This window comes from Eulemur rufifrons, chromosome 16, assembly GCF_041146395.1.
Source record: "Eulemur rufifrons isolate Redbay chromosome 16, OSU_ERuf_1, whole genome shotgun sequence".
Classification (NCBI taxonomy): Eukaryota; Metazoa; Chordata; class Mammalia; order Primates; family Lemuridae; genus Eulemur; species Eulemur rufifrons.
The window spans coordinates 50,071,163-50,096,382 of record NC_090998.1 but is presented as its reverse complement, the minus strand read 5'-3'; the positions used below and the strand labels follow the sequence as shown (position 1 = coordinate 50,096,382).

At 39.7% G+C, this 25,220-nt stretch overlaps 1 protein-coding gene across 1 annotated transcript in view; it reads left to right on the top strand.

The window, feature by feature from the left end:
• GNS (glucosamine (N-acetyl)-6-sulfatase) overlaps positions 1 to 25,220 on the top strand; it is a 33,881-nt gene that overhangs the window by 5,286 nt on the left and 3,375 nt on the right. Inside the window, exons 3-13 of the mRNA XM_069489861.1 lie at positions 2,233 to 2,439; positions 4,669 to 4,734; positions 5,134 to 5,232; positions 6,910 to 7,077; positions 8,727 to 8,809; positions 9,933 to 10,051; positions 11,678 to 11,781; positions 16,928 to 17,029; positions 20,223 to 20,330; positions 21,325 to 21,435; positions 23,695 to 23,855. Of these exons, the coding sequence (XP_069345962.1) occupies positions 2,233 to 2,439; positions 4,669 to 4,734; positions 5,134 to 5,232; positions 6,910 to 7,077; positions 8,727 to 8,809; positions 9,933 to 10,051; positions 11,678 to 11,781; positions 16,928 to 17,029; positions 20,223 to 20,330; positions 21,325 to 21,435; positions 23,695 to 23,855 (1,328 nt within the window). The remainder of the gene's footprint in view (positions 1 to 2,232; positions 2,440 to 4,668; positions 4,735 to 5,133; positions 5,233 to 6,909; positions 7,078 to 8,726; positions 8,810 to 9,932; positions 10,052 to 11,677; positions 11,782 to 16,927; positions 17,030 to 20,222; positions 20,331 to 21,324; positions 21,436 to 23,694; positions 23,856 to 25,220) is intronic.

Genomic DNA, 25,220 nt, shown 5'->3' with positions numbered 1-25,220 from the left:
AGTCCTTTTAAAAGGACCCGGTCTCTTTTAAAAAAAAAAAAAAAAAAAAAAACAAAATCAAATAGCATTTATGCTATGTAAACTATTCTGTGGTAAAAGCCTAATTAACCCTGATAACCAAACCTGACAAGTAGCACCAAAATATATATATAACATGAATATTTAAAAATGTAGATGTGAAGGTCCAAAATAAAATATTAATTCACATTCAAGAACCATGCACGTAACCAAGTAAGTGGTAGTCTAGGAATGGAGAGTGGCTTATTATCAGGAGATCCACTGAACAGTAGCATAGTGTCGTGCTTGAGAGATACTCTCTCTGCTGCTTTCTAGCAGTGGGACCTTGGGCAAGTTGCTTAACCTCTCTGACCCTTGTTTTCCCCACTTGGAAATGAGGGTGCTAAAATCTACCTCCTGGTTGTCCTGAGGTTAAATGTTTTGATATGTGTAAAGTGCTTATATCAGTGCCTGACTTACAGTAAGTACTATGTGTTGTTGGTTATTATATTGTCTACCAACATATCAGTAGTTGAAAGAAGGAAAATGAAATATGTACATCCTAATAGATACTTGAAAGTCCTCTGAAATTTTAGCATCTTTTCCTGATAATTTATTAAACTGTTAGAAGAATACATCCTATTATGAATATTTCAAACAAATAGCACACCTTATACTTAAGGCATTGTTGTTAGGGATGGAATAAGGGCCTGATATCTCATTTAATGTTATGGACTATTTAGTCACTGCCATAATTCTTATGGAAATAAGAGGTAAGTTTATTGGAAAAATAAAAGTTATTTCTGCTAGTTTGGATTTTTTATCCAGGAAATATAGACTTGTTGAAAAACTTTTTAAATTAATAGAATTCAGTAAGGTAGAGATGAAAAGAATTAATAACTTTCTTCCATATAGCCAGTTAGAGAAATAAAAGGTGGACGGTGGAGAAAAGATCCCATTCATAATAGCAGCAAAATATAAACTCTCTAGGAATAACTAGTGGTGGCCAGAAATGATTAAATCCTATGTAAATTAAAACTCTGTGAGTGATAAAAGTACTTGATATGTAGATATGCACGTCATTTTCTGTGGGAAGACACATAAAATGTTTACTCTAATTGGAATCCTAACAGGACATTTTTAGACTCCATTTAAGTGATTCCAAAAGTTACCTGGAATGATAAATAAGAACAATCAAGGTAATTTTTTTAAAGGAAGAAATTGTCCTACCAGAGATACTAAAATGTAACATGAAGGTACAGTAACCAGTGTGGTGCTGTCCGTAAAATTGATCAGAAAAGAAAAAGAGGAAAGAATTTAAGAGCTGCCAATGTAAAAATTGCAGAAGTCAAATATCTAATAAAATTAAGAGACAAAAGTAAAAATGGGAAGTATATTTGTAACATGACCGAGTCCTTCCTTAACTCAAATCTTACGTAACAAGAGGCCAACAACAGCCCAGGGGGAAAAGATGGGCAAAGCACATGAACAGACCATTCGCATAAACACAATTGGTCAGTACCCATGTAGAGAACGTTCATCCTCAGCAGTATTTAAAAATGCCAAATCTAATTTGAAAGGCCAAAAAAATGCTAAGCATTTAAAAGGGATAACACCTCATTTTGGCATGAGTGTATGCTTGAATGGCTGTCATGCTGGCATGAGTATGAACTAGTATTTCCTTTCTGTGAAGTGGCTTGGAGATGTATACAAATATTATTTGGTTAAATGGGGAAAATCTGTTGATGACGGTAGCTGATGGAAATGTAATTAGAGTAGAGAAAAAAGTCTGTGTCCGGTGTATAAAGTGATACAGGAAATGCATAAAGCTACAGATCAGCCTCAGCATGAATCTCCGCTTCTCAGTTACACTAGATTCAAGTAGTATTCTTTATTTTTTGTTAAGACCAACGTTGTGCTCTTTGCACGTGAAATATTATTTCTTTGGCATGAGACTAGATGAAATTAGAGTTACTGTTACGTACGTTATCCTGCAGAAAGAAACCAACTGAAAAATAAGTCTGTGCTCTTGGTTTGTTTTATATGCTTTCACGTCTCTACTCTGTGACTTAGATCAGCTCTGAAGTATGTCATGTATAAAGAAAAGCTATATTCCTTGAGAAACTAAAAATTTGAAGTTAGCATATTGAGCAGCTTTCTTTATTCTCTTTAGAAATGATGAAAACTCCATCTTTCTTGTGTAACTTTGTCTTTTTTGTTCTCTTCCCTTTGTAGTATGTGCCAAGTGCTCTTTGCTGCCCCAGCAGAGCCAGTATCCTGACAGGGAAGTACCCACATAATCATCACGTTGTCAACAACACTTTAGAGGGAAACTGCAGTAGCAAGTCTTGGCAGAAGATCCAAGAACCAAATACTTTCCCAGCAATTCTCAGATCAATGTGTGGTTATCAAACCTTTTTTGCAGGGAAATATTTAAATGAGGTATGTTGAATGGTCTATTCCTTTTTTTATAATAGCTTTTTAAATGTGAATTAATATAAGTCATGTTAATTTTTTCATTAGTATCAATTCATGTTACAGGTTTTTGGTATATGTTGTTTCTTCCAAATCTGCCCATTAAACAGGAACTAACTTACATAAACATGTTCACATGATTTGAGTACTGAAGTTAGTGTTCCTTTCAACAGTCCCAGGAGTATTTATTTAAAAATTATCCTAGGCCAGGCGCGGTGGCTCACACCTGTAATCCTAGCACTCTGGGAGGCCGAGGCGGGTGGATCGCTCGAGGTCAGGAGTTCGTGGCCAGCCTGAGCAAGAGCGAGACCCCGTCTCTACTACAAATAGAAAGAAATGATTTGGACAGCTAAAAATATAAATATTGAAAAAAATTAGCCAGGCATGGTGGCGCATGCCTATAGTCCCAGCTACTCGTGAGGCTGAGACAGAAGGATCGCTTAAGCCTAGGAGTTTGAGGTTGCTGTGAGCTAGGCTGATGCCCCCGCACTCTAGCCAGGGCAACAGAACAAGACTCTGTCTCAAAAATAAAAAAAATAAAAAAATAAAATTATCCTGAGACTGCTGCTATCTGGTGCATCTTCTTCCCTGAGGAATTCTGCTTGTCATGTGGCTGTCATGTCATCTTTGTTTCCATTTCCCCTTTATCGGGATCAAAGTGAAGAATTTTTTCCTCTTAGAATCATTCTTCAGATTTCTTAGATGCTTTTCTGAATTATAACAACTTAGTGCTTATCTCATTTTTCTAACCTGAAAAGTAAGAACACACTGTAGAGAGAGTAGTGATAAAAGGAAAGCATCCAGAACCTGGGGCACTCAGGTCATTAAAGCATATGGTCAAGAGGCGTTGTAGGGCTGGATGGAGGGATACTTCAAAGTCCAGGCTTCAAGGAAGTAGTGTGTTTGGGAGCGTTTGGGGTTAGATCTTATAGTAAAACTGGGGATATGAGACAAAGAGAAGATGTACATTTTCTTATATACTTTATTTGTAGTTGCTTATAAATCTTAATATCTGATCTGAATTTTCTGTTAATTTCTCCCTCCTCCCAGTAATTAGGGGAACTTGCAACCTTGTGGGTTTGAAGGAAGATGAGTCAGTTTGAAAAGAATCATGAGGAATAGGAAGTAAGGATATTAGGTTATTGGGATGGGGCTATGGGTCATAAAGAGAACATATACTACTTTGTATACTGGAGGTCATCTAATGTATGTATAAAATTAGGAGAGACTATTCAAAGATTTAGTTTTCAGGGATTAAACTGGACTTTAAATGGGCTGTCATTAACCTTGTCAGGATAAAGTGGGATCATCCTGTGGTCTCTTTACTTATTCATTTCATCAGAGAAATTGAGCTCCAGAAGTAGATTTCATCAGCAGGACAACTGATACAGATTGAGTATCCCTCATCCAAAATGGTTGGGAACAGAAGTGTTTGAGATTACAGATTTTTATGGATTTTAGAATAATTGCATTATACTTACTAGTTGGGCATTCCACATTTGAAAATACAAAATGCTCCCATGAACACTTCCTTTGAGTGGCACGTCAGCACTCAAAATATTTCAAGTTTTCGGGTTTGGGATACTCAGCCTGTAATAGGGTGATAGCTCATAGTCTGAATATTTTGGCTATTACTAGTCACAAGGTCAGTTAGACTATTCAGCCTGTGCCATCAGTAGCTCAGCACTCACCCCATGAATGGGCTATGTGGGCTAGGCCACATTTTAGGCTTTGCAGGCCGTGTGTCTCCGTTTTGACTGTTTCACTCTGCCACTGTAGCATGAAAGCAGTCACAGACTACATAAATGAATGAGCGTGGCTGTGTTCCAATAAAAGTTTCTATATAATTACCAAAATTTAAATTTTATCTAATTGTCACATTTCACAAAATAGTCACCTTTTGGGTGGTTTTTATATATTTCAATGGTTAAAAAAAATTCTTACCTTGCTGGTCATACAAAACAGTTGTCAGGCCAGATTCAGCTCAGTGGCTTTAGTTTGCCAACTCCTGCTTTTTAGAAGTTCCTAGGATTATAGAGTTTACTTTTTGATTAGTTTATTTGGGAAAATCGAACAGCTACCATGTTTCAGGACCTGGTCTAAAAAGATTCCAAAAGTTTCCTATTTCTTTCGGTTCCGGTCATTTCAAGGGACTTCTAATGTCCTACTTGTCTTTTTTTTTTTTTCCCCCCCCAGTATGGAGCCCCAGGTGCCGGTGGACTAGAACATGTTCCTCTGGGCTGGAGTTATTGGTATGCTTTGGTAAGTGATTATTGAAGTGAGTGACAATTACACACAGACCTACAAGATGCAAAATATGTTTACTCTCTGATGTAGTTCTGACATTGACATAACTGTTTTATTTTACAACTAGCAATTTTATCTCCTTAAAAGAAAGTCTGTTGATTTGTGAGTCACTCCTTTCTGGGATGTTTTTCCTGCATTGCACAAGGTTAAGCAATGTAGTTTTTCAAACTGATCCAGTTTTTCAAACTAGAACATATTATTGAAACAGTCTTTAATAAAACCCTAGTCAAAAAATCCAATTCAATATTTTTATGTCTTACCACTGTTTAAACAGAGTATATTTTAGCACAGCATGAATTCAGGCTATAATTTTGTGTACTGACCTAACAAATTTTACTTTCCTCTTTTTAATAGGAAAAGAATTCTAAATACTATAATTATACCCTATCTATCAATGGGAAGGCACGTAGGCATGGTGAAAATTACAGTGTGGACTACTTGACAGATGTTTTGGTGAGTTGCTGAAGCTCTGTAACTCTGTCCTTGCAGGTTTGGCTCACGTGTGATTGAACTCTCTGCCTAGAAAACCTGTAGTCTTACTTGTTTGTGTTGGATAATGGAAATGCACAATAACTTGGTCTAACTGCCATAGAGTATTTCCAGCTGATTAAAAACTCCTGAGGGTATTTTTCTTTGTGTATCAGCCAGGCTCAGATCTAATTTTCATAAAATTCCAGCAGCAAATCCCTTTTCTGAAGATTAATCTCTATAATGGTAGAGATTACTTTGTAGAGGTTTTACTTGGTAGGAGTTCCTATTTTAACCCCAGTTTTACTCATAAGCTACAAGATGGCAGCTTCACAGGCTCCATCATGAGGATGGAGGGATAGAGATATTGGAGTTCTTTGGGCATTATGTATTTGTATATAAAAATTATTGAAAGCAGGTGAATTGTTACTGACTTTCCTGTCCTGAGACATTTCCAGTGGTAACCTTCCACAGAGCATTCATTCACCAAATAGTTCAGCACCTTGTAGAGCAGGTGTTTAGCAGTAAATGAAGCAAAGTCCCTGATTCTGTGGAAGGTAATTTCCTAGTGGCAGATTTTATGTATGTCACATATGTATAGATACACGCATTCATTTGTTGCCTCATTAGATGGTCATCAGAGAATAAGGCAGGGTATGGGGTTATGTGGGTAACATTTAAGGGAAACCTGAAGGAGGTGAGAATGAGCTACACAGATCAGGGGAAAGATTGCCACAGGCAGAGGGAACAGTAAGTGTGAGGACTCTGAGGCAAGAGCGTGGCTCGAATATTTGAGAAACCACAAAGAAGCTGATGAGACTGGAATAAAGTTAAGTAGGAGGGAGAGTGATAGGAAATAGATACAGTCAGTATGTTTTGAGTTAGTGTTGGGAATAAATGAAGACATAAATAACTAGAACAATGAAAAACAGCATTATGTAGGGTGCTTTTATTTTCATGAATTATATCCTAGGCAGGGTGCGGTGGCTCACGCCTGTTAATCCCAGCACTTTGGGAGGCCAAGGCAGGAGAATTGCTTGAGGCCAGGAGTTCAAGGTTACAGTGAGCTATGATAGTACCACGGTACTCTTAAAAATAAAATAAAGAAGTATCTTCTGATAAGCAAATGAAAAATGTTAAGTCCATATAAAAAATGAAAGCCCTAGTGGGATGTATTTGTATGTAACATTCATTTAGCTTAGCTACTTCAGCTGCAATAATATATGACATCTACTTTCTATATATTTTCATAAGGGTAAGGTAACTTAATCCACCTTGCCCGCTTTTTGGAATTAGGTTGACTTTCTATTTATATTCTTGAGGTCATCAAGTGTATATACTCTAAGCTCCGTTAGTGGAAATTGATACTAAAATGGCCAAATTACTATTGCTTTCCTTGAGGGAGACATAATTTCTAGATCATGTAAAATCATCAGTTGCTCTCTTATGATGGTATACTTTTCAATTTTTTATTTTGAGTATTACCTAAAAACCAAATATATATGTTTCAACAATGTGCCTGCAAATGACTGTGACATAAGATCACGTGCTAAGATTAAAAGCTGATGTGACCCTGTACTCTCTGCTCACCAGAGGACATTCATCTATTAAGCACTCAACTATTGGGTAGGGTAGGAGATGACAAATCTTTGTATGTGTCAGGCTAATGTCTCCTTGGACTTCCTGGACTACAAGTCCAACTCTGAGCCCTTCTTCATGATGATCGCCACTCCAGCGCCTCATTCGCCCTGGACAGCCGCGCCTCAGTACCAGAAGACTTTCCAGAACGTCTTTGCGCCAAGAAACAAGAACTTCAACATCCATGGAACGGTAGTGTCCCCTAATCCTTGAATTCAACCATACACAATGTAATTAACTGCAATATAGTTGTCAGGAAGCCTTTGAGCTTTGTAGTGGGTTTTTCTTCACGATCTTTTGAAGGTAATTACACCTGTCCCTACTACAACAGACAGTATAAACTTTTGCTTCTCAAGTACAGGTAAGGTTATACATCCAGTAAGCAGCTGGAGAGTCCACAGGGAATGGTGAAGAAATGCCATCTTTCCCAGAGTATTACTCAGGCTGTCCTCATAACCTCTGTGTTGGCCCTCCTCCCTCCTGGCAGAGGCTGAGACACATCCCTGGGGACTGAGCTGGCCTGCAGCAGCTTCTAGATGGCCCTCACTGGCCCAAGGCATGGGCAGCAGGGGGTGGCCCTGTGCAGTGTGGTTGGGAAGAGAAGTTGAATGGAAAAGTGAACCAGAACGAGGGACATAATTAAAAGCCATAATAACCTAAGTATTTGCCTCATATGCCAGTTACTTATATTTCCTTTGGCACAGAGTATAGGCAGTCCTGGTTCAAAGGCAAAAGGCTTCCACTGCCTCAAACCTGTTACCCCAAAATTGTAATTGCTTGTTAAGGTTGTAGAAAGAATGAGTATTAAAGTCAGACTCAGCGCTAATACTTTCTAGCTCAGTGACCTGAAAATGAATAAGATGTTTAATTTCATTTTTTCCCTCTAAAGTGGGAAATTCTGATCCCTCATTCGACTACTGTATGACAAGTGCATAGGAACATTTAGCATACTCCCTGGCACATTGTAGGTATGTGCTTGTTAAATATGATTTTCAAGCTGAGTGAACTGGGTTTTAAATTAGAGGGCTATTCTCAAGCTGTACTCCAAAAGAAGTTTGTAACAGTCATTCCGATGATCAAGTTAAGTCTGGAAACTTTGGGTTAAATAAGTCACTCTGCTACAGAACTTTCGGTTATTCATGGTCTGATGTGAATTTCCAGCAGGAAGATATGCCATCATAGCATTTCTCAAACTTATCTACTAAAGAGCACTTTGAGAAGCCTCGTTTGGAAGATGGTGGCTTAGGGTTTTATAAATAGAGAGGAGAGAATGAATGGTGTATGGGAATGTTTTTGTTTTTTAAAATTATGACTTTTTTATTTAAATGGAAGTACCCTCTAGATTTGGACTTGAAGTTTTAGGAAATTGCTGTGATGGGATTTTTCCCAAGGATCTAAGTTGATAAATATCTTGGGGAGGAAAATAGAGGGTGATGGAATGATGACTTACTAGACAAAACTTAGAAGATAAAGTTAATATTTATATTATCTATTTGTAGCATAAGATCAAAGTTGTAAATTAAATCTCATTTTAGCCAGTAGTTTCCCAGTGACATCCTCTAAAATCCTTTAATGCTGCTGACAAAGGAGTCAAGGCTTTTTGTGGTTTGGAAGGTGGTGGGAAGCTGAAGAATGAATGATAGAGCTAATCTGCAGAAGTTTCTTTTTTAGGAATGCAGAGGAAGGGAGAAAAGATCTGATATTGCTTAAATACGTTCCAGTTAGTTCCTTTTTGCTAAAGTGTGAATGAAATGATCCTATTTATTTTCTACTCTAGTAATCCAGTAGTTTATTGGACTGTGGTTACTTGGTGTTAATATTTTTTTTCTTCTAAATTTTAGAACAAGCACTGGTTAATTAGGCAAGCCAAGACTCCAATGACTAATTCTTCAATACAGTTTTTAGATAATGCATTTAGGAAAAGGTAAGAACTGCTGCTGTTTTCTCAATCTGAGTGGTTTTGAGGACCCTCCAAGTCAGCTCATGCACGGGCGGGGGGGGGGGGGTCGGGGGGTGCTGCACCACGTTGTTATCTTTGAAACAAAAACAGAAGCAGGGATTCTTTTACACTCAGGTGTATAAGGTGGCAGGACTAACTAAACCATCTATTTTTAAGACTTGTTAAAGAGTATTGCAATGGGCACACTTGTAGCTTTGATTCAGGTGGTGCAAAGGCAATTTATGTGACCAAAGTGTTTGTACCCCTATAATATTCTGATTAAAAAAAAAAAAAAAGTTTTCCAGACTTGAACCATTTGGTAGAAATTTTTTTTTCCTGTGTTTAAAGAAAAGGTCACTTGGTAAAAGATAAGCCCAAATATTTGACAAAATACCCAAAGGCTTAGACTAGAGCAAAATATTTGCCTTTGCTGTTTAGAATTTTCAAGAACTCTTTTAAGTAAATTTTTAAAAATCCATTACTTTCTTGTAGGAAGTGTGTAGTTTAGACCAGGGATCAGTAAACTTTTCCTTTAAAGGCCAAATAATAAACACTGTAGGCTTGCAGGCCATATATTCTTTGTCACAACTACTCAACTCTGCCGTTGTGGCACAAAAGGAACCCTAGACAATATGTAAGTGAATGAGTGTGGCCGTATTCCAATAAAACTTTATAAAAACAGACAGCAGGCAAGCTTTGGCCCATGGGTTATAGTTTGCCAACCCCTCATTTAGACTATTAAACTCTTTGTAGCACAGGCCTATCTGAATTGATCTGTAGTATTCTGTACTGAATTGACAACTTTCTCTTCTGATCGCCTCTACTCTGATTGCCAGTGGCAGTGAAAAATAAAGGTAACTGGTTATAAAAAGCCTAGTTTATTTCTTTGGAAACAGTTAACTTTGGAATGAATTAATTACCCTCTGGAATTTTCTGATGTGTTTTTTCTCTTGGGGGTCTGGGCAACAGATTTAGGATTTGAGTTTTGGGGGAAATTGATTTTGAGTTTTGGGGGAATAGAGGATCTTTGTTTTTGCCTTTTTGGTGAGATAGCAATACCTCAGCCATTGCCCCTGAAGTCCCGTTTCCACCCTCTGTTCACATCCAGGTGGCAAACTCTACTCTCAGTTGATGACCTTGTGGAGAAACTGATCAAGAGATTGGAGTTCACTGGGGAGCTCAGCAACACTTACATCTTTTATACCTCAGACAATGGCTATCACACAGGTAAGAGGCAGGGTTAGTACTCCTATGGCCTTTGAGAGCATGTCTTTGCTCTTTCACCCAATCAGTAGCCCTGGCAGGGAGTTCTAGTCCTTTACAGCCGTGGACATGCCAGAGGGAGAGTCTTGCCCTCAGCACCCTCTGGTTAGAGAGCCACATCCGTCCCACAGGGAGAAACCAGGTTTCATTATTTGCTGTTTCATGTGCTAAATTACGTGGTGTGCTAAGAACTGGAGCGGAGCAGGAACTTGATGGGTTGGAGGCAACTTCATGGAAGACATTCTAGACAGCAAGACCAAGAGAAGATTGCCTTGGAGGAAAAACTCTTGCTAAATTGCAGAATTACTTTTGGGGGTGTTTTTTCAAAGCTGCAATATGAGATAGCTACATGTCCTTGACTTTCTTCCTTTCTACTTGGACCTTCTGTAGTTTAACAAATGCTTTCTTCTTTCTCTATCTATAAATTTCCTTTTGAATGGAATTAACCTGAGGCTTGCTTGTATAGGAGCATATTGATCAGGCATTTAATGTATTGCTGTATATGTTTTTAAACACTCAAATTAGAGGCTAGTAAAATAACCCCCATTTTCCAGCTTAGATTTTTCAGCAGCACGTGGCCAGTCTTTTGAATTTGTCCTACCCTCCCTGTGTTTTTCCTTTTTTGCTAGAAAGTTTTGAAGCAACTCCCAGACATGTAATTTCATACATCAGCCCCTGATTGTGCATCTGACTTGCTTATAATGTATCAAGATCCAGATAAAGTACACATACTACCTTTAGTTTTTATGTCTCTTAGGTCTATCATCTGCCACTGATTCACTGGGAAAAGTGAGTCTTCTGTCCTTTAGAAGGTCTCATTCTGAATTTGGCTAATTGCTGTCCTGTGCTGCCTTAACTTGTTCATTTCTCATTTCCTATAGATTGGTAGTTAGATTAGGGACTTGATAGAAATTTGCATTTTCAGGCAAGAATGCTTCCTCAGTGCTGCTGCTGTGTGCTTCCTATTGCGTCGTGTCATGAGGCCCATGGTGACTTTTAGGATGCTAGTGTTGATTGATGGCTGAGATGGTTTCAGCCTACGCCTTTCCTATGAGCCTTTCTGTCATCCCATTGATGATTGTTGCTTAAATCCATTATTCCCTTAGAAATTGCAAAATGTTGACTTCATAATCCTGTCCGTCCTTTTGTGTCTATTAGCTGGAATTCCTCAGAGAAGAATTTCCCCTCATCAATTATTCGATTATCTTAAAATGCAGTTCATTCAGGAGAGGCAGGATAAATGTTTTTGTTCCTTTATTTGGCAGTTTTTGGAGTAAGCTCATTCAGTTGTGATCAGATTGAGTATCGTGCATAAATCTATATGTACGTATGTGTTGGTACTTTCCAGTCATCATTTTTGCTCAGTTTGTCCTATCATAGACCAGAGAGTCCCTCCATTCATTTATTTAGAGATGATCTCATTGGTTTTCCTACCTTGTAATAATAAGAGACCCAGGCAAACTTAAGCTTTCTGTTAAAACACCAGAAATAGTAGAACAAAGTTGTTTGAGTTTTTGCTGTTGTTAAAATGAATGAAATGAATATGACCAATTCTTGGCTCCATCTTTACTGTCTGTGTTTTGTTTCCAGGACAGTTTTCTTTGCCAATAGACAAGCGACAGCTATATGAGTTTGATATCAAAGTTCCACTGTTGGTTCGAGGGCCTGGGATTAAACCAAATCAGACAAGCAAGGTAGGTGCCTGACAAGCTGGTGCTGTGTACAGGTGGGCACTTGCCTGAGAAAATAAGGCTATTCCTCCTGGGAGGAGACTGGTTAAGTTTCTCTTCCCGTGAGGATGAAGGCTGATCAGTGTATGATCTTTTCAGTGTGTTTATGAGCCTTAGAAACAGTGATTCCTTTTTTTTCCTTTTTCACTCCCTACCACCCCATTAACTTTATTCCCCACCCCGGCCCGTACATACATGTCACATCACCATGCATAGCTTTTCTTTGTCTTTCAAGACTAGATTTTACTTTGTCCTGGAGCAGTGACCCAACAGAGATTGCTCATCAAAATCGCCCTCTGAAATTGTGAAGAAGAAAAATGGTATGTGCTTGAGCAGCATCCGGAAAGATTCCGATTGACTCACTTTGTCTGGAACAGGGACCCAGCATTTGCCCTTTTTCTTTCTTGAAGTTTACAGGTGATCCTGAGAGGCTGCCTGGTTTGGGACCCACTGTCCTGTAGAGCGGAGCTCCTCAGGCTTTGCTGTGTTGGTGGGTCCCCTAGGGATCTTGTTAAAATGCAGATTCTGATCCTCCATTTCTGACCAGCTTCCCAGTGATGGTCAGCTGCTGGTCTGACCTCACTTTAAGGGCAGGGCTATCGAAAACATGTCCTCTGATTTAGCCTCTCTCTGTGCAGGATTCTCTCTTACTAATGCTTTCTTAGTTTCCTGGTTCTCCTCCTAGAACTGTCATAATATACTACATTCTTCTGTTATTGTTTCCGTTTGGTTTTGATGTCTTTTTCCAACTCAGGACCTAGCAATGAGGCACTTTGTTCCTAGAGATCATGGGCACCTTGATCCAAAAACACTGTCTTCTAACACTCAGGAGATATGAATTAATAGGCACTGCCAATTGTGTCTTCTCTCCTTCCAGATATCACAATTTCACTCCCAGCTCTGTGAGACCAAAGAAAATGAGCAAATACATAATTTAAGCTCAAATTGAAAAGAGAGGTTTCCCCTCTGAGAAGTCACTTTGGACTTCTGCACCCACCTGGGGTAGATGCCCCTCCTATAAATGTTCCCAGCTGACCTCACACTCACCACACCCTGTCCAGTTGTATCTTTTCTACTCTAGGATGTCCTAGAAAAAAGGAACTATCTAAGCTGAGATACCTGGCCCCTAACATACCCTGGGGGGCATCCATGTCGGTTGAATGGATTTTGCCAAGGTCACACAGTATGTGGCAGAATAAGGACTGAAAACTAATTGTGTCTCTTTTCAAAATCCATGGTTTTTAATACTGCTGTGCTGGCAGATGTAGTTTGAGAAGTATGAAGTGCCCCAGCTTTCCTCTAGCACAAGAACGTCAGAGACAGTGGGTGATTGATCACGTGTTGGCAGCGCAGTTGTCTCAGTGCCAGGCGTGCTGTGTGAGTGGCACGGGGTGGTGAGTAGGGCATAATGAGCTGAGCTGTCAACAGCCTGACAGCCAGAGCAGCGCACGTTTGACTGACTGGTGGACTTAGCTGTGTGTCGGCTGTCTGGGAGAGCAGAGGCAGGTCGCATGTGTGGATGCCAAAGATTGACAGTCGATGTTTCCTCCTCTGGCTAGAAATTAATCCAGTTTTCGATTTGGTGGTAGAAGTTCTGCAAAATGGGTTCTAGTAAGGAAAAGGCCAGTAGGAAAACTAGAATGACACCTCATGGTCCAGGAGCAATAGAAGTGAACTGGGAGTCAGGAACGTTGCCTGTTGGCTTTCGACAAAATATGCCTCTTTTTCCTGCTCGTGAAAGTAGGAGGCTGTTGGGGCTGAGAGACAAATCCAGCTGAAGCAGCCCCAGATTTGGGGGGTTCTCTGCTTTCTCATGCAATTGCAGCGCTTTTTTGCTAAATGGATTTGGGGTGCTTTCTGGTATGTTTAGAGCCTTTTCTTTAGTAGCCTACGTGAATTCTTTAACATCAGGACTTGAGTGTCTGTTTGGAAACCTGATATGTTCTTCTGAGAGCCCGTTGCCACCTTGTTCTTTTCAGTAATTATGTAGCACTTTCATTCTTCTAGAGCTAAAAACAAGCAGGTTCGATGCATGCTATGCCTTGATTTCATGCCCCAGGGTTTTTATTTGATCAGAATATTTACATACTTAAATCCTAAGAGCAATTTCAAACGGAGAGAGTATGATTTATTTATTTTTTTTATTTTTTAGTTTCTTCCATTAAAGTCATCGAGAAGGAAGAGAGAGTATGATTTATGAAATAACTTACTTTTGGTTTTCTCAAAGCTTTTTCTATTCTAATCCATAAATGAATTTTTAAGTTTATGCTTAGTAGTAAAAGCAATATCCTAAAACTTGAATGTTTCCAGAATTTATTACAGTGATGGGTCCGTAGAATCCATTCTAATTCTTGGTTGTGTAAAAACCAGAGGTGTAGGTATAATTCTCTCTTTAATTCTTCATTTATATTCGGTATCCACTAAAAGTCTCCCATCTCCTGATATAGTATACTTATTTTGAGACTCTCTGCTTCATAGTCAAATAAAACTCTAGAAGAGGATAGAATTTATCCATCTTTTTTAGGGAAGATGTGATAATTATAGATATCCGGGAAGAAAGAGTCCTGGGGTGATGGGTGTTTATAGTACTTGTGGCAAATCTTAGTGACTCTTGAGTTATACTGGAACTTACAGACCTTTCTCTCCATAGAGCAAAATGCCATTAGAGCTTCCCAGTGTACAGCTCATGGCTTGAGGCGATTTTTAGTGAGATGGCAGTCACCATTTTATATCTCTGTGAATTTTATTATTGTAGTGTTTCCCCATATATTTTTTTTTTCTTTTCTTTTCTTTTTTTTTTTTTTTTTTCTTTTGAGACAGGATCTCATTATGTTGCCCTGGGCTCAAGCAATCCTCCCACTTGTGCCTCCCAAGTTGCTGGGACTATAGTTGCATGCCACCATGCCCAGCCCCATTGTTCTTATAAAATTGCCTTGGACATGTTAATGGTACGTGTGGAATTGGCTTCAATTAATTCATGCTGGGGACATCAATGAAGATCTGTTAGTCACCCTTCAGAGTCTGTAGATGCCTTGTCTTGATCTAATTCTGGAGATCGTGTCTCCGTTTTTCTCTCCTTTTCTGCCATGATCTCTTCCATTTTCACACTCACCCTTGATGACTGACTGTATTCCAAGCTGCTCAGTTTGCCTGGGGGACTTGGAACTAGGAAAGCTATCTGTAACAGTGGGTCTTGCATAATCCCTGGAGACACAGTTTTTGTGGTTTGTTTTTTCCTCAGTAACATATGGCTTGCCTTAACCCTGCATTGTCGCCACCGAATGGTAATTTCTGACAGCTGCAGAGTTAAAGCTAATTGATTCAGAGCCAGGATATATATCACTCTGCCCTCTAAGAGCTATGCTGGTCAGGAAACCTGGTCCCTGATGCCCAATGCTCTGAAGTTGTTTTCTTGTCTTTCATATCTGTACTTTTGGTTTTATTTTTAAATTAAAAATATCAGAGTTAGTTGATATATGTCTCTCTCTCTCTTTTTTTTTTTTTTTTTTTAAATATCCCTGTTAGGCCTTTCCTAAGATGATCTAAGTTTTCCCAACAATTTTGAAGACTATAAAATGGGGGAAATACTGCATCCTAGTATTGTGGTGAGGAGTAAGTGAAAGTAACATTAAATACCTGGCACAGAGTAGCTGTTCAGTAAACTTTGCTCCCAGTTTTTCCTCACTTCCCCTTTGTTTCCCTGATGAATTGTTTTTATAACTCTAAGGCTTTTCTAGCCTGTGACCAGGTGACTTCTAGGCCTGTGCTTAGGTTCTGTTTAGGCCTGCACTATCCACTGCCACAGCCACCAGCCACTTGTGGCTGCTGAGCACTTGAAATGTGGATGTTCCAAACTAAGGTCTGTAATAATTATAAAATACCAGATTCCAAAGACATGGTTCAAAAAAAAGTAAAATGTCATTCATTTTTTATATTGTTTACTGTTGAAATATTACATGCTGAAGTATTATTCAGATATGTTTACATATTGGATTAAATATATACAATGATTCTCACCTGTTTCTTTTTACTTTAATGTGGTTATTAGGCAATTTTAAGTTACATATGTGGCCCCCTTTGTATTTCTATTGGACTATGCTGATTTAGGTCCTGTAGAGGCATTGCATTCAGAAGGAAAATGGTCTAATAAACCAAGGAAATAAGTCAAGGTATAAGTGCAGGACAGTGTCTTTAATTTTTAGAAATTTTTTTTTTTTTTTTTTTTTTGAGACAGAGTCTTACTCTGTTGCCCGGGTTAGAGTGCCGTGGTGTCAGCCTCGCTCACAGTAACCTCAAACTCTTGAGCTCAAGCAATCCTACTGCCTCAGCCTCCCAAGGAGCTGGGACTACAGGCATGCACCACCATGCCCGGCTAATTTTTTCTATATATTTTTAGTTGTCTGGTTAATTTCTTTCTATTTTTTGGTAGAGACGGGGTCTCGCTCTTGCTCAGGCTGGTCTCGAACTTCTGGCCTCATGTGATCCTCCTGCCTCCACCTCCCAGGGGGCTAGGATTACAGGCGTGAACCACTGCACCCAGCCTAAGGAAACTTTATTGATACATTGTTTGAATAAGTTTTCTGCAGCCTTCACAGCCTATTGCAAACCTTTTTTTTTTAACCAGTGTTGTCACTTTGAGAAACTATAAAAATGGCTAATAATCTTCATTGGTGGGAAACATTCAATCTTTGAGACTTTCAAAAATGTCAGGAGTACATTTGAAGTCAAAATTAGTGAACTTGTCTGAATAATCAAGTTAGAAGACACATTCCATAAAATAATTAGGCCAATATTCTGATGATTAATTACAAACTCAAAACCATCCAAAAGGAGGTTTTTAAAAATGGTGTGACCAATAATAGTATGGGTAGAATAAATATATAACTCCCCAGGAAGCTGTATTACAAGCCTTATACACCTTTATTTTTTTAAGTTATTATAGTTACGTTTGAATGTATGAATCAGTAAGACCAAAGTAAGTATGGGCTGAACAAAGGGTAATACTAAGAGCTGTTTGTCTCATAGGTGGGGTGGGGAAGAGAACTTAGTAGAAATAGAAAGGGAAAATGAAACCAGTGTGTTCTAGATTGTTTTTTCCTCATTTTCGTAGTTGCTCGTTGCCAACATTGACTTGGGTCCTACTATTTTGGACATCGCTGGCTACAGCCTGAATAAGACACAGATGGATGGAATGTCCTTATTGCCTATTTTGGTGAGTATAAAGCCCTCAATCAGGCCTGAGCCAAGACTGAAATAAATTCCAGGTTATGTAGAGACTTAAAAATTTAAATCTTAAATAATACTATTTTAAAATTTGGGGCAGAGAATAGAATTTTTCTCTGAACTTGTGGCGGGAAGGAATTTTCTAAAAAAGATTGGACCACATATGAAATTTAGTTCTCTTTCCTCTCCTTTCTCCACACCCCCCAACACCCCTCATAAGTAAAAACAGGTGACAAATTGGGAAAACATTTGCAACATGTGTGAAAAAGGGAAATTAGTCCTAATATGAGTTCTTAGCAAAGATTGATCCCAGTAGAAAAATGGGCAAAAAAAAACTAACTAATCAACTCACAGAAGAATTAAAAATGGCCAAAGTAAATGCAAAAAGATTACTTCAGTGCTAATCAAAGAAGTAACTTAACTGAAGGAGGCTTTTATCATCTGTGAACTGGCAAAGATTTAAAAGATGATTCCTAGAATCTGCAAAAGTCTGAGAAATTGGAAATTACCCATATACTTTTTGTAGAAGTGTAATCAGGAGGCCAGTTTAACAAGACATATCACTTCAGAGTACACGCATCTAGCAGGTTCATCTGAAAATGTACATGTATTAGTAGAGGAAAAATGAAAACCTAAATATCCCGTAGAGAATCGATTAAATTGTGGCACAATTAAACAGCAGAGTATTAAACCAATAGTAGGTGATATAGATCTGTGTGCAGTGACTTGGGAAGATGCCTACCAACACAGCAGAGGGAGAAAGGGACATTTCACAACAGCATCTCTTCCCCATTAAGAATGTATGTGGGCCGGGCGCGGTGGCTCACGCCTGTAATCCTAGCACTCTGGGAGGCCGAGGCGGGTGGATTGCTCAAGGTCAGGAGTTCGAGACCAGCCTGAGCGAGACCCCGTCTCTACTAAAAAAAATAGAAAGACATTATATGGACAACTAAAAATCTATATAGAAAAAATTAGCCGGGCATAGTGGCGCATGCCTGTAGTCCCAGCTACTCGGGAGGCTGAGGCAGTAGGATCGCTTAAGCCGAGGAGTCTGAGGTTGTTGTGAGCTAAGCTGACGCCACGGCACTCACTCTAGCCTGGGCAACAAAGTGAGACTCTGTCTCAACAAAAAAAAAAAAAAAGAATGTATGTGAATATGTCTAAGCATAGAGAAGTTTGGAAGGATCAATACTAAAGTGTTTTAGCCATTCATGGTGACTGTCTCTGGGTCATAAAATTATAGGTGACCCTTAATGATTTGTCTGTCGTAATTTATTATTAGGTAGTATGTGATTCATACAAGAAAATACATGTAACTTGTTTTATAGTTTTGCCTCTTACATTCAAGTCCTTAATGTATCTAAAATTGACTTTCTTGCATAGTATGAGTCAGGGATTCAGTTTCATTGTTTTCCTCTCTAGATACTCAGTTGACTTTTCTATGGTTCTGTCTATCCCTATACCAGTACCATTTTGCCTTATAAAGCTGTATAATTAAATCTTTATCTGTATGGGCACACCTCTCTCCTTATTGTTTTTATGGGAATCCTAGCTACTCTCTCCCATATAAACTTTGGAATCCGGTTTTCAGATTAGCTAAAAAATGTTGGCTTTTGGTTGGAACTGCATTTAATCTATAGATTGGTTGAGGAAAATTTACATCTTTTAATTTTCTTCGTACAAGTTTTACATTATGTGCCTTGTTAAATTTATTTCTAATTAGAAAAAAACTTGATTCACTCATTATGCTTTGTATAATTTTTCTACACAGTTCTGGAAGTACCACTTAAGACTTAGCTCTTTTCCTTGTTCATGTTTGGTTTTTGGAGGTTATTCCAATGAAATATTAATGTATTAGAGCAGTTAAATAGCCATGTGTGGATATTTAAATTAATGAAAGTAAAAGGAAATTCAGTTCCTCATTTGTACTAGCCACCCATATGGCCAGCTCAGTAGCCATCACATGGAACAGTGCAGATAGAGAACACTTTAGACAGAAAGTTCTGCTGGACCAGCAGTTGGCAAACTACAACCTGTGGGCCAAATCCAGCCCACCCCGTTTTGGTAAATAAAGTCGTATCAGAGCACAGCATACTCACCCACTTACGTGTTACAGATGGCTGCTTTCCTGCAACAGCAACAGAGCTGAGTAGGTGTGAGAGAGACTGTATAGCCACAGAGCCTTAGTGTTTACTCTCTGGCCTTTTATAGAAAAAGTTTAATGACCCCTCCAGACCGCGAGCTCAAACTTGGTCACACGTTAAATCACTTGGGAGACTAAAATACTAATGCCTGGGTCCCACCCCCAGAGAGTCTGCTTTAATTGGCAAGAAGTAGAACCTGGCCCTTGTGATATTTCAAATTCCCCTGGTGATTTTAATACGCAGCAAAGCTCAGGAACCATTGATCTAGACTCCCGGATACTCTTTTCTCCTCTGGACATTGTGACACTCAGGTGGGGGGGTTTGAAATTCACTCCAGTCTGACAGATAAGCTTCCCCCTGGCTCCAGCTTCCATGTGGTGAGCCACCACACCTGGCCCCATGTCCTTTTGATCCCAAACTTGCTCTTTCTCCTAGATCCTTCCTCCTCTCACCATTCGTGTGCCTGTCTTAAGCTTTCCCATTTCAAATGTGGCTGTTGCTTTCCTTCCACACCACTGATGTGCAGTGAAGAGTAAATGAGTTAATGCCTGTATTGTACCTTCATTCTGACCATCAAGGTGTTTGAACCTGTTATAATCCTTAGCACACCAGCCCTGTTTAATATTTGTTTCTTTCTTGTCCTTGTGTGTGCTAGGTTATAAGTTCCTCAATATAGGCTTCGGACAATTCTTACGTAGGACATAGAAACAGTATTATTCATTCTAATCGGGAGTTTCAGTAACTTGCATTGTGACTTTGATCATGGCTTAGCTACTTTGTCAGTTTCCATTCCTGACCTGCTTCACAGAAACAGCCTGGGGAATGCATTTGACCATCACTTGTAAAGACTCTCTAAATACCAAACATGATAGTCAGTATCTTTTACATGCACCCATTTTAGTCATTCCCTTTAGTTACTGAGTGAATTGTGCAGTTAGTCCTAACCTTCAAGTCCTCGTTAGCAGTAGAGTAAATAACTTTGTGATCTTTATCACAGTCTATATGCCTCACAGAAACCACCCATGCTCTTCTTTCTAGAAAGGTGCCAGTAACCTGACCTGGCGATCAGATGTCCTGGTGGAATATCAAGGAGAAGGCCGTAACGTCACCGACCCAACGTGTCCTTCCCTGAGTCCTGGAGTATCTGTGAGTATAGCTCGAATTGGCTTAGACAGCTTTCTCACTGACGGCGCAGCCAGGTGCTGGTTTAGATGTGTCAAGTATCGAAACCCTTGATTTGAGTCCTACTCATTTGTCACTTTACTGTGGGAGGTTAGTAGATGGACAAAGGTAAATCCAGTAATCCTGCAAATGATGCTGCTGACCTATCATCAGAATGTGTACTTTGAATTATTCCAATTTATGTAACAAGTACATGTATCTGTCCATATTCTTACCTTATCAATTCTCTTTCCCCGTTTTCCCACCCCTCCCATTTTTTTCATCAGGGATATTACCAGGGCATCCAGTAGATGGGGTTCCGACCTGTAACTCTGCCATCTTGAGTGCCTCACATTAGTGGCAGCCAGGCAGGCCACAAGGGTGGTAACAGCCACACTGGCCTCACTTTGGAGAGTGAGAAATGGGAGAGTCAACTCCAAATGGAAGCCTAACACCAAAGTGTTATGATATAGTAAAGAACCAGCCAAAAGTAGCATAACAGATCCTAGGGAAGACTCGAAGAAATAAGTTAAAGTTAGGTCAGCTCTGGTAGTAAGAACACCCATAAATAATTTACCTGCAAGTGATCCCAGAAAGCTAATTTTAGCCCTTTCTCCGACCTTTTACAGTGACAGTTCTTAATGGTCCTTAGAAATGACTCATTTGAGTATTGATTTCTTCTTCTTGCCAAGCGATACGTTTTACCAGTGGTCATTACAATAATTCTTGGCAGGAGATTAGCAGACAAGGATGGCCGCAATCTACACATGGAACAAGCCATATACCTTAATCAAGTTAGCCATCAGTAAGGAACAAAGCCTCAACATCTATTTTGATTTACTGGCTTCTCTGTGGAAGGTTTTTTAATTTCTATTAAATTGTATGCCTGGCATGAGCCAAATTGATTGCCCTTTCAGGCAACTAGATATTTGTTACTATGGAAAAACTATCTTCATTTAACTTTTTAAATATCCTACAGCAATGTTTCCCAGACTGTGTATGTGAAGATGCTTATAACAACACCTATGCTTGTGTGAGGACGATTTCGGCGTCGTGGAATTTACAGTATTGTGAGTTTGATGACCAGGAGGTAAGAGGGGCTTCTGCCTGGACCTCCCCGGCCCCTTTGTTGCCTTGCTTTGTTGGTTGGACTTGGTGGCATAAGAGCAATCCAAGGAGCATCTCCTAAGGGAGATGTGTGTTTCTATTCTGTACTTCAACTTAGGTTTCCTTCAGTTAAGAAAACAATCATAAGGCCATGCATGTCTCGCTTCTCTGTGATTTTTCTGAATGAGGTTTTCTCCATTTCTACCACCACGCAGACACACACTTTCTTTTTCGTTCTTTTTTTTTTTTTTTTTTTTTTGAGACAGAGTCTCACTCTGTTGCCCAGGCTAGAGTGAGTGCCATGGCGTCAGCCTAGCTCACAGCAACCTCAAACTCCTAGGCTCAACCAATCCTCCTGTCTCAGCCTCCCGAGTAGCTGGGACTACAGGCATGCACCACCATGCCTGGCTAATTTTTTCTATATATATATATTTTTTTAGCTGTCCATATAATTTCTTTCTATTTTTTTTTAGTAGAGATGGGGTCTCGCTCTTGCTCAGGCTGGTCTCGAACTCCTGAGCTCAAACGATCCACCCACCTCGGCCTCCCAGAGTGCTAGGATTACAGGCGTGAGCCACTGTGCCCGGCCCTTTTTCGTTCTTTTTTGAGACAGTCTTGCTGTGTTGCACAGACTGGAGTGCAGTGATGTGATCATAGCTCACTGCATCCCTACTCCTGCTTGAATCACTCAAGCAAAGTGATTCTTCTGCCTCAGCCTCCTGAGTAGCTAGGACTACAGGCATGTGCCACCATGCCTGGCTAATTTTTCTTATTTTTTTAATTACAAACAGGGGTCTCGCTATGTTGCCCAGGCTGGTCTTGAACTCCTGGCCTCAAGCGATCCTTCTACCTTGGCCTCCCAAAGTGCTGGGATTACAGGCTTGAGCCACCACACCCCAAACATACTTTTTTTTTTTTTTTTTTTGAAACAGGGTCTCACTCTGTTGCCTGGGTTAGTGTACGGTGTCGTCATCATAACTCACTGAAGCCTCAAACTCCTGGGCTCACATGATATTTCTGCCTCAGCCTCCCAAGTAGCTGGGACTACAGGCATGCACCACCACACTTGGCTAAGTTTTGTATTTTTTGTAGAGACGGAGTCTCGCTACGTTATTCAGGCTGGTCTCAAATCCTGGGCTCAGGTGATCCTTCTAGCTCGGCCTCCCAAAGTGCTGGGATTACAGGCATGAGCCACTGCGCCCAACCCAAACACATACTTTAAATGCACAGTTCACATTTTCAGAATGATAAATGCCTGGTCTGTTAGCTTCCCTGGTAGTTTGGGATAAAAATGAAGCACCTCAACTTCTCTGGAGGTGAAATGAATTGGAGCATTTCCTGGAAAGCTTACCAGCAACTGACTTATTCAGAAACTCCTGTTCCCACCACAGCATAATCCAGTGCTGCTCAAACAGATTAGAGTGGGGTCAAAGGTCCAGGACTCCATCCTTGGAAGGAGGTGGGTTTTGGCCAACACATAATCAGCGTGTATTATCCGAGGGGTCCCACGGACTCCAGTCCCTTGTGGTTACTGTTTTTCAGCATGTGCTCACCTGCCCCATCTGGCAACCCTCATCGGACCATATGGAGCAGATGCTCTTCTGTGTCCCTCAGAAATTGAGTCCCTCACCATTCCATTTGCAGCTCATAAGCACTTTGGACAATAAGCAAGGGAGCCTCCCTCAAACTCAATTCCTATTTCCCCTCCCCCATAATGTTTATCAGTATCTAAAACCACTTTTTAAAATAGGAAAACTTAGCATTTGTATAATACAGGTTAGAATACTTTCATATCCATTCTCATTTAAATCTCACAATTCTAAGGCAAAAATAAGCCTTCTAACGTTAATTAACTCTCACTTCAGTAACTTTATCACTAAGTCTTAATTTGGAGACCTTACCATTTGAAGATCCTGCCTTCTGTTCTCTGCTCTAATTACAGAAGGTAAAAAGCTTCCTCCCCATCCCCCTTCCGACTCTGCCTGAAGGCACAGGGCATGCAGGAGGTCCCTTTCCAGCATGTGGCTACAGACCCAAGCAATTGAACCCCCAGAACAGATGTTCCATTGTCTCAAACGTACAGTTGGTCTCTTTGAGGATCTTGAGACTAGGCTGAAAGCCCCTGGGACCTTGGTTTTTTATCTACCTGCTCCCTTCCCATTTAGAAATAATTCACATTAGGAATATTTCTTCAAATATAACCCTTGTTCTTTTCTTTCCTCCATCCCTTCACTTTCTCTAGGTGTTTGTAGAAGTCTACAATCTGACTGCAGACCCAGACCAAATCACTAACATTGCTAAAAGTATAGACCCAGAGCTTTTGGGAAAGATGAACTATCGGTTAATGATGTTACAATCCTGTTCTGGGCCAACCTGTCGCACGCCAGGGGTTTTTGACCCCGGGTAAGTTTCCTTCATTTCATTTCTTAGAAACTCCAATCACAGAAACTTAAATGTTTGCCAGTAAATTTAATATATTAAACAGACACAATGAAAACAGAAGGTGTCAACTCAGTTGTTGAAAAATATAAGCCCACTGCAGTGTATGGAGGTATAAAAGATGTTTATCACCTGCTAAGTCAGATTTGTTCCTCCCACTCTGTACCTCTTAAACAGCCACTTCTCAGCAGTAGCCTGGGTATCAGGACACCATGCATTTGAGCCGCCTCTGGCAGGGACGCCTCTGGCAGGGAGCATGGCATTTATTTTTCGCTTGAAGACTTGAAGTTAAAAATCAAACTTTCACCGGGAAAGGATTATTTCTGATGTAGGAGAGAGGGAAGAATGATGTCCTACGTTGATAGAAAGTTATAACTTAATTATTTAGCCATCTTCATGTTAAATTTTATCTTCAGTCCAAATTAGAGACAAATTTATGTGAACGAGTAGAGAAACTAGATTATAGACTATTTATTAAAGAAATGTAATGTTTTCTTTTTAATAGTCTATATAAAGCCAAAGAGACGTGGATACCAGTAAACTCAAACTAGATAACAATATAAAAAGACAATATTTATCATTATTTTATATCACTTAAACTAATTAACTTTTTTTTTTGTTTGTTTGGATAATCCCATTAGTACAATAAGAATGGTCAAGCATTTTGACCACCCAGCTTTGGTCTTCCCTCCAAGTTATTAGTGAAATAGATCCTAGCTTGGTGCCAGTTACTAGAAATAGGAAGTTCAGTTTCTAAAATAAAAGCACAAGACTTCCAGTTGACAGGTGCTGATTTTGTACTTTCCTGTACCTAGAGTGTTCTTTCAAATCAAATTAAATTGGGTGTCTATAGCAGTTGGTATCTTTTAACCATATACTCTCTGACTGACTCTAGGAATTAAAAGCCAACACTTACCTAATCTTAACTGGAGGGGCAAGGGACTTGGACCTCTTGGGTTGTGATGTGTGGCCAAAGAGTCCCTGGCCACTCCACTGCTAGAACATGGACCTGCCATGCCGGCAGCCAGTTGGCCAGTGCGAGGCAGATGCAGCCCCTTGTTTCTTCTGAACGTTTGGCTCTGTTAGAAGGACTCAATCATAAAATTTCCCTACAGCTCTTAGAGCCCAAACAGGTAAATTTCAAATGAGGAAATTGAGTATGGAGTTGTGATTTGCCCAAAGGTCCCCCTATGAGGAACTTATATATCATGGTCTCCTATTTCCAAAACAACTTTTGTTTTTTTAACTAAATTGCCCATGTTCTAGGAGCTTATAACTAAGGTTCTAGATGCTGGCTTTGCTGATGTTAGCTTGAGCTATTTAAACTCT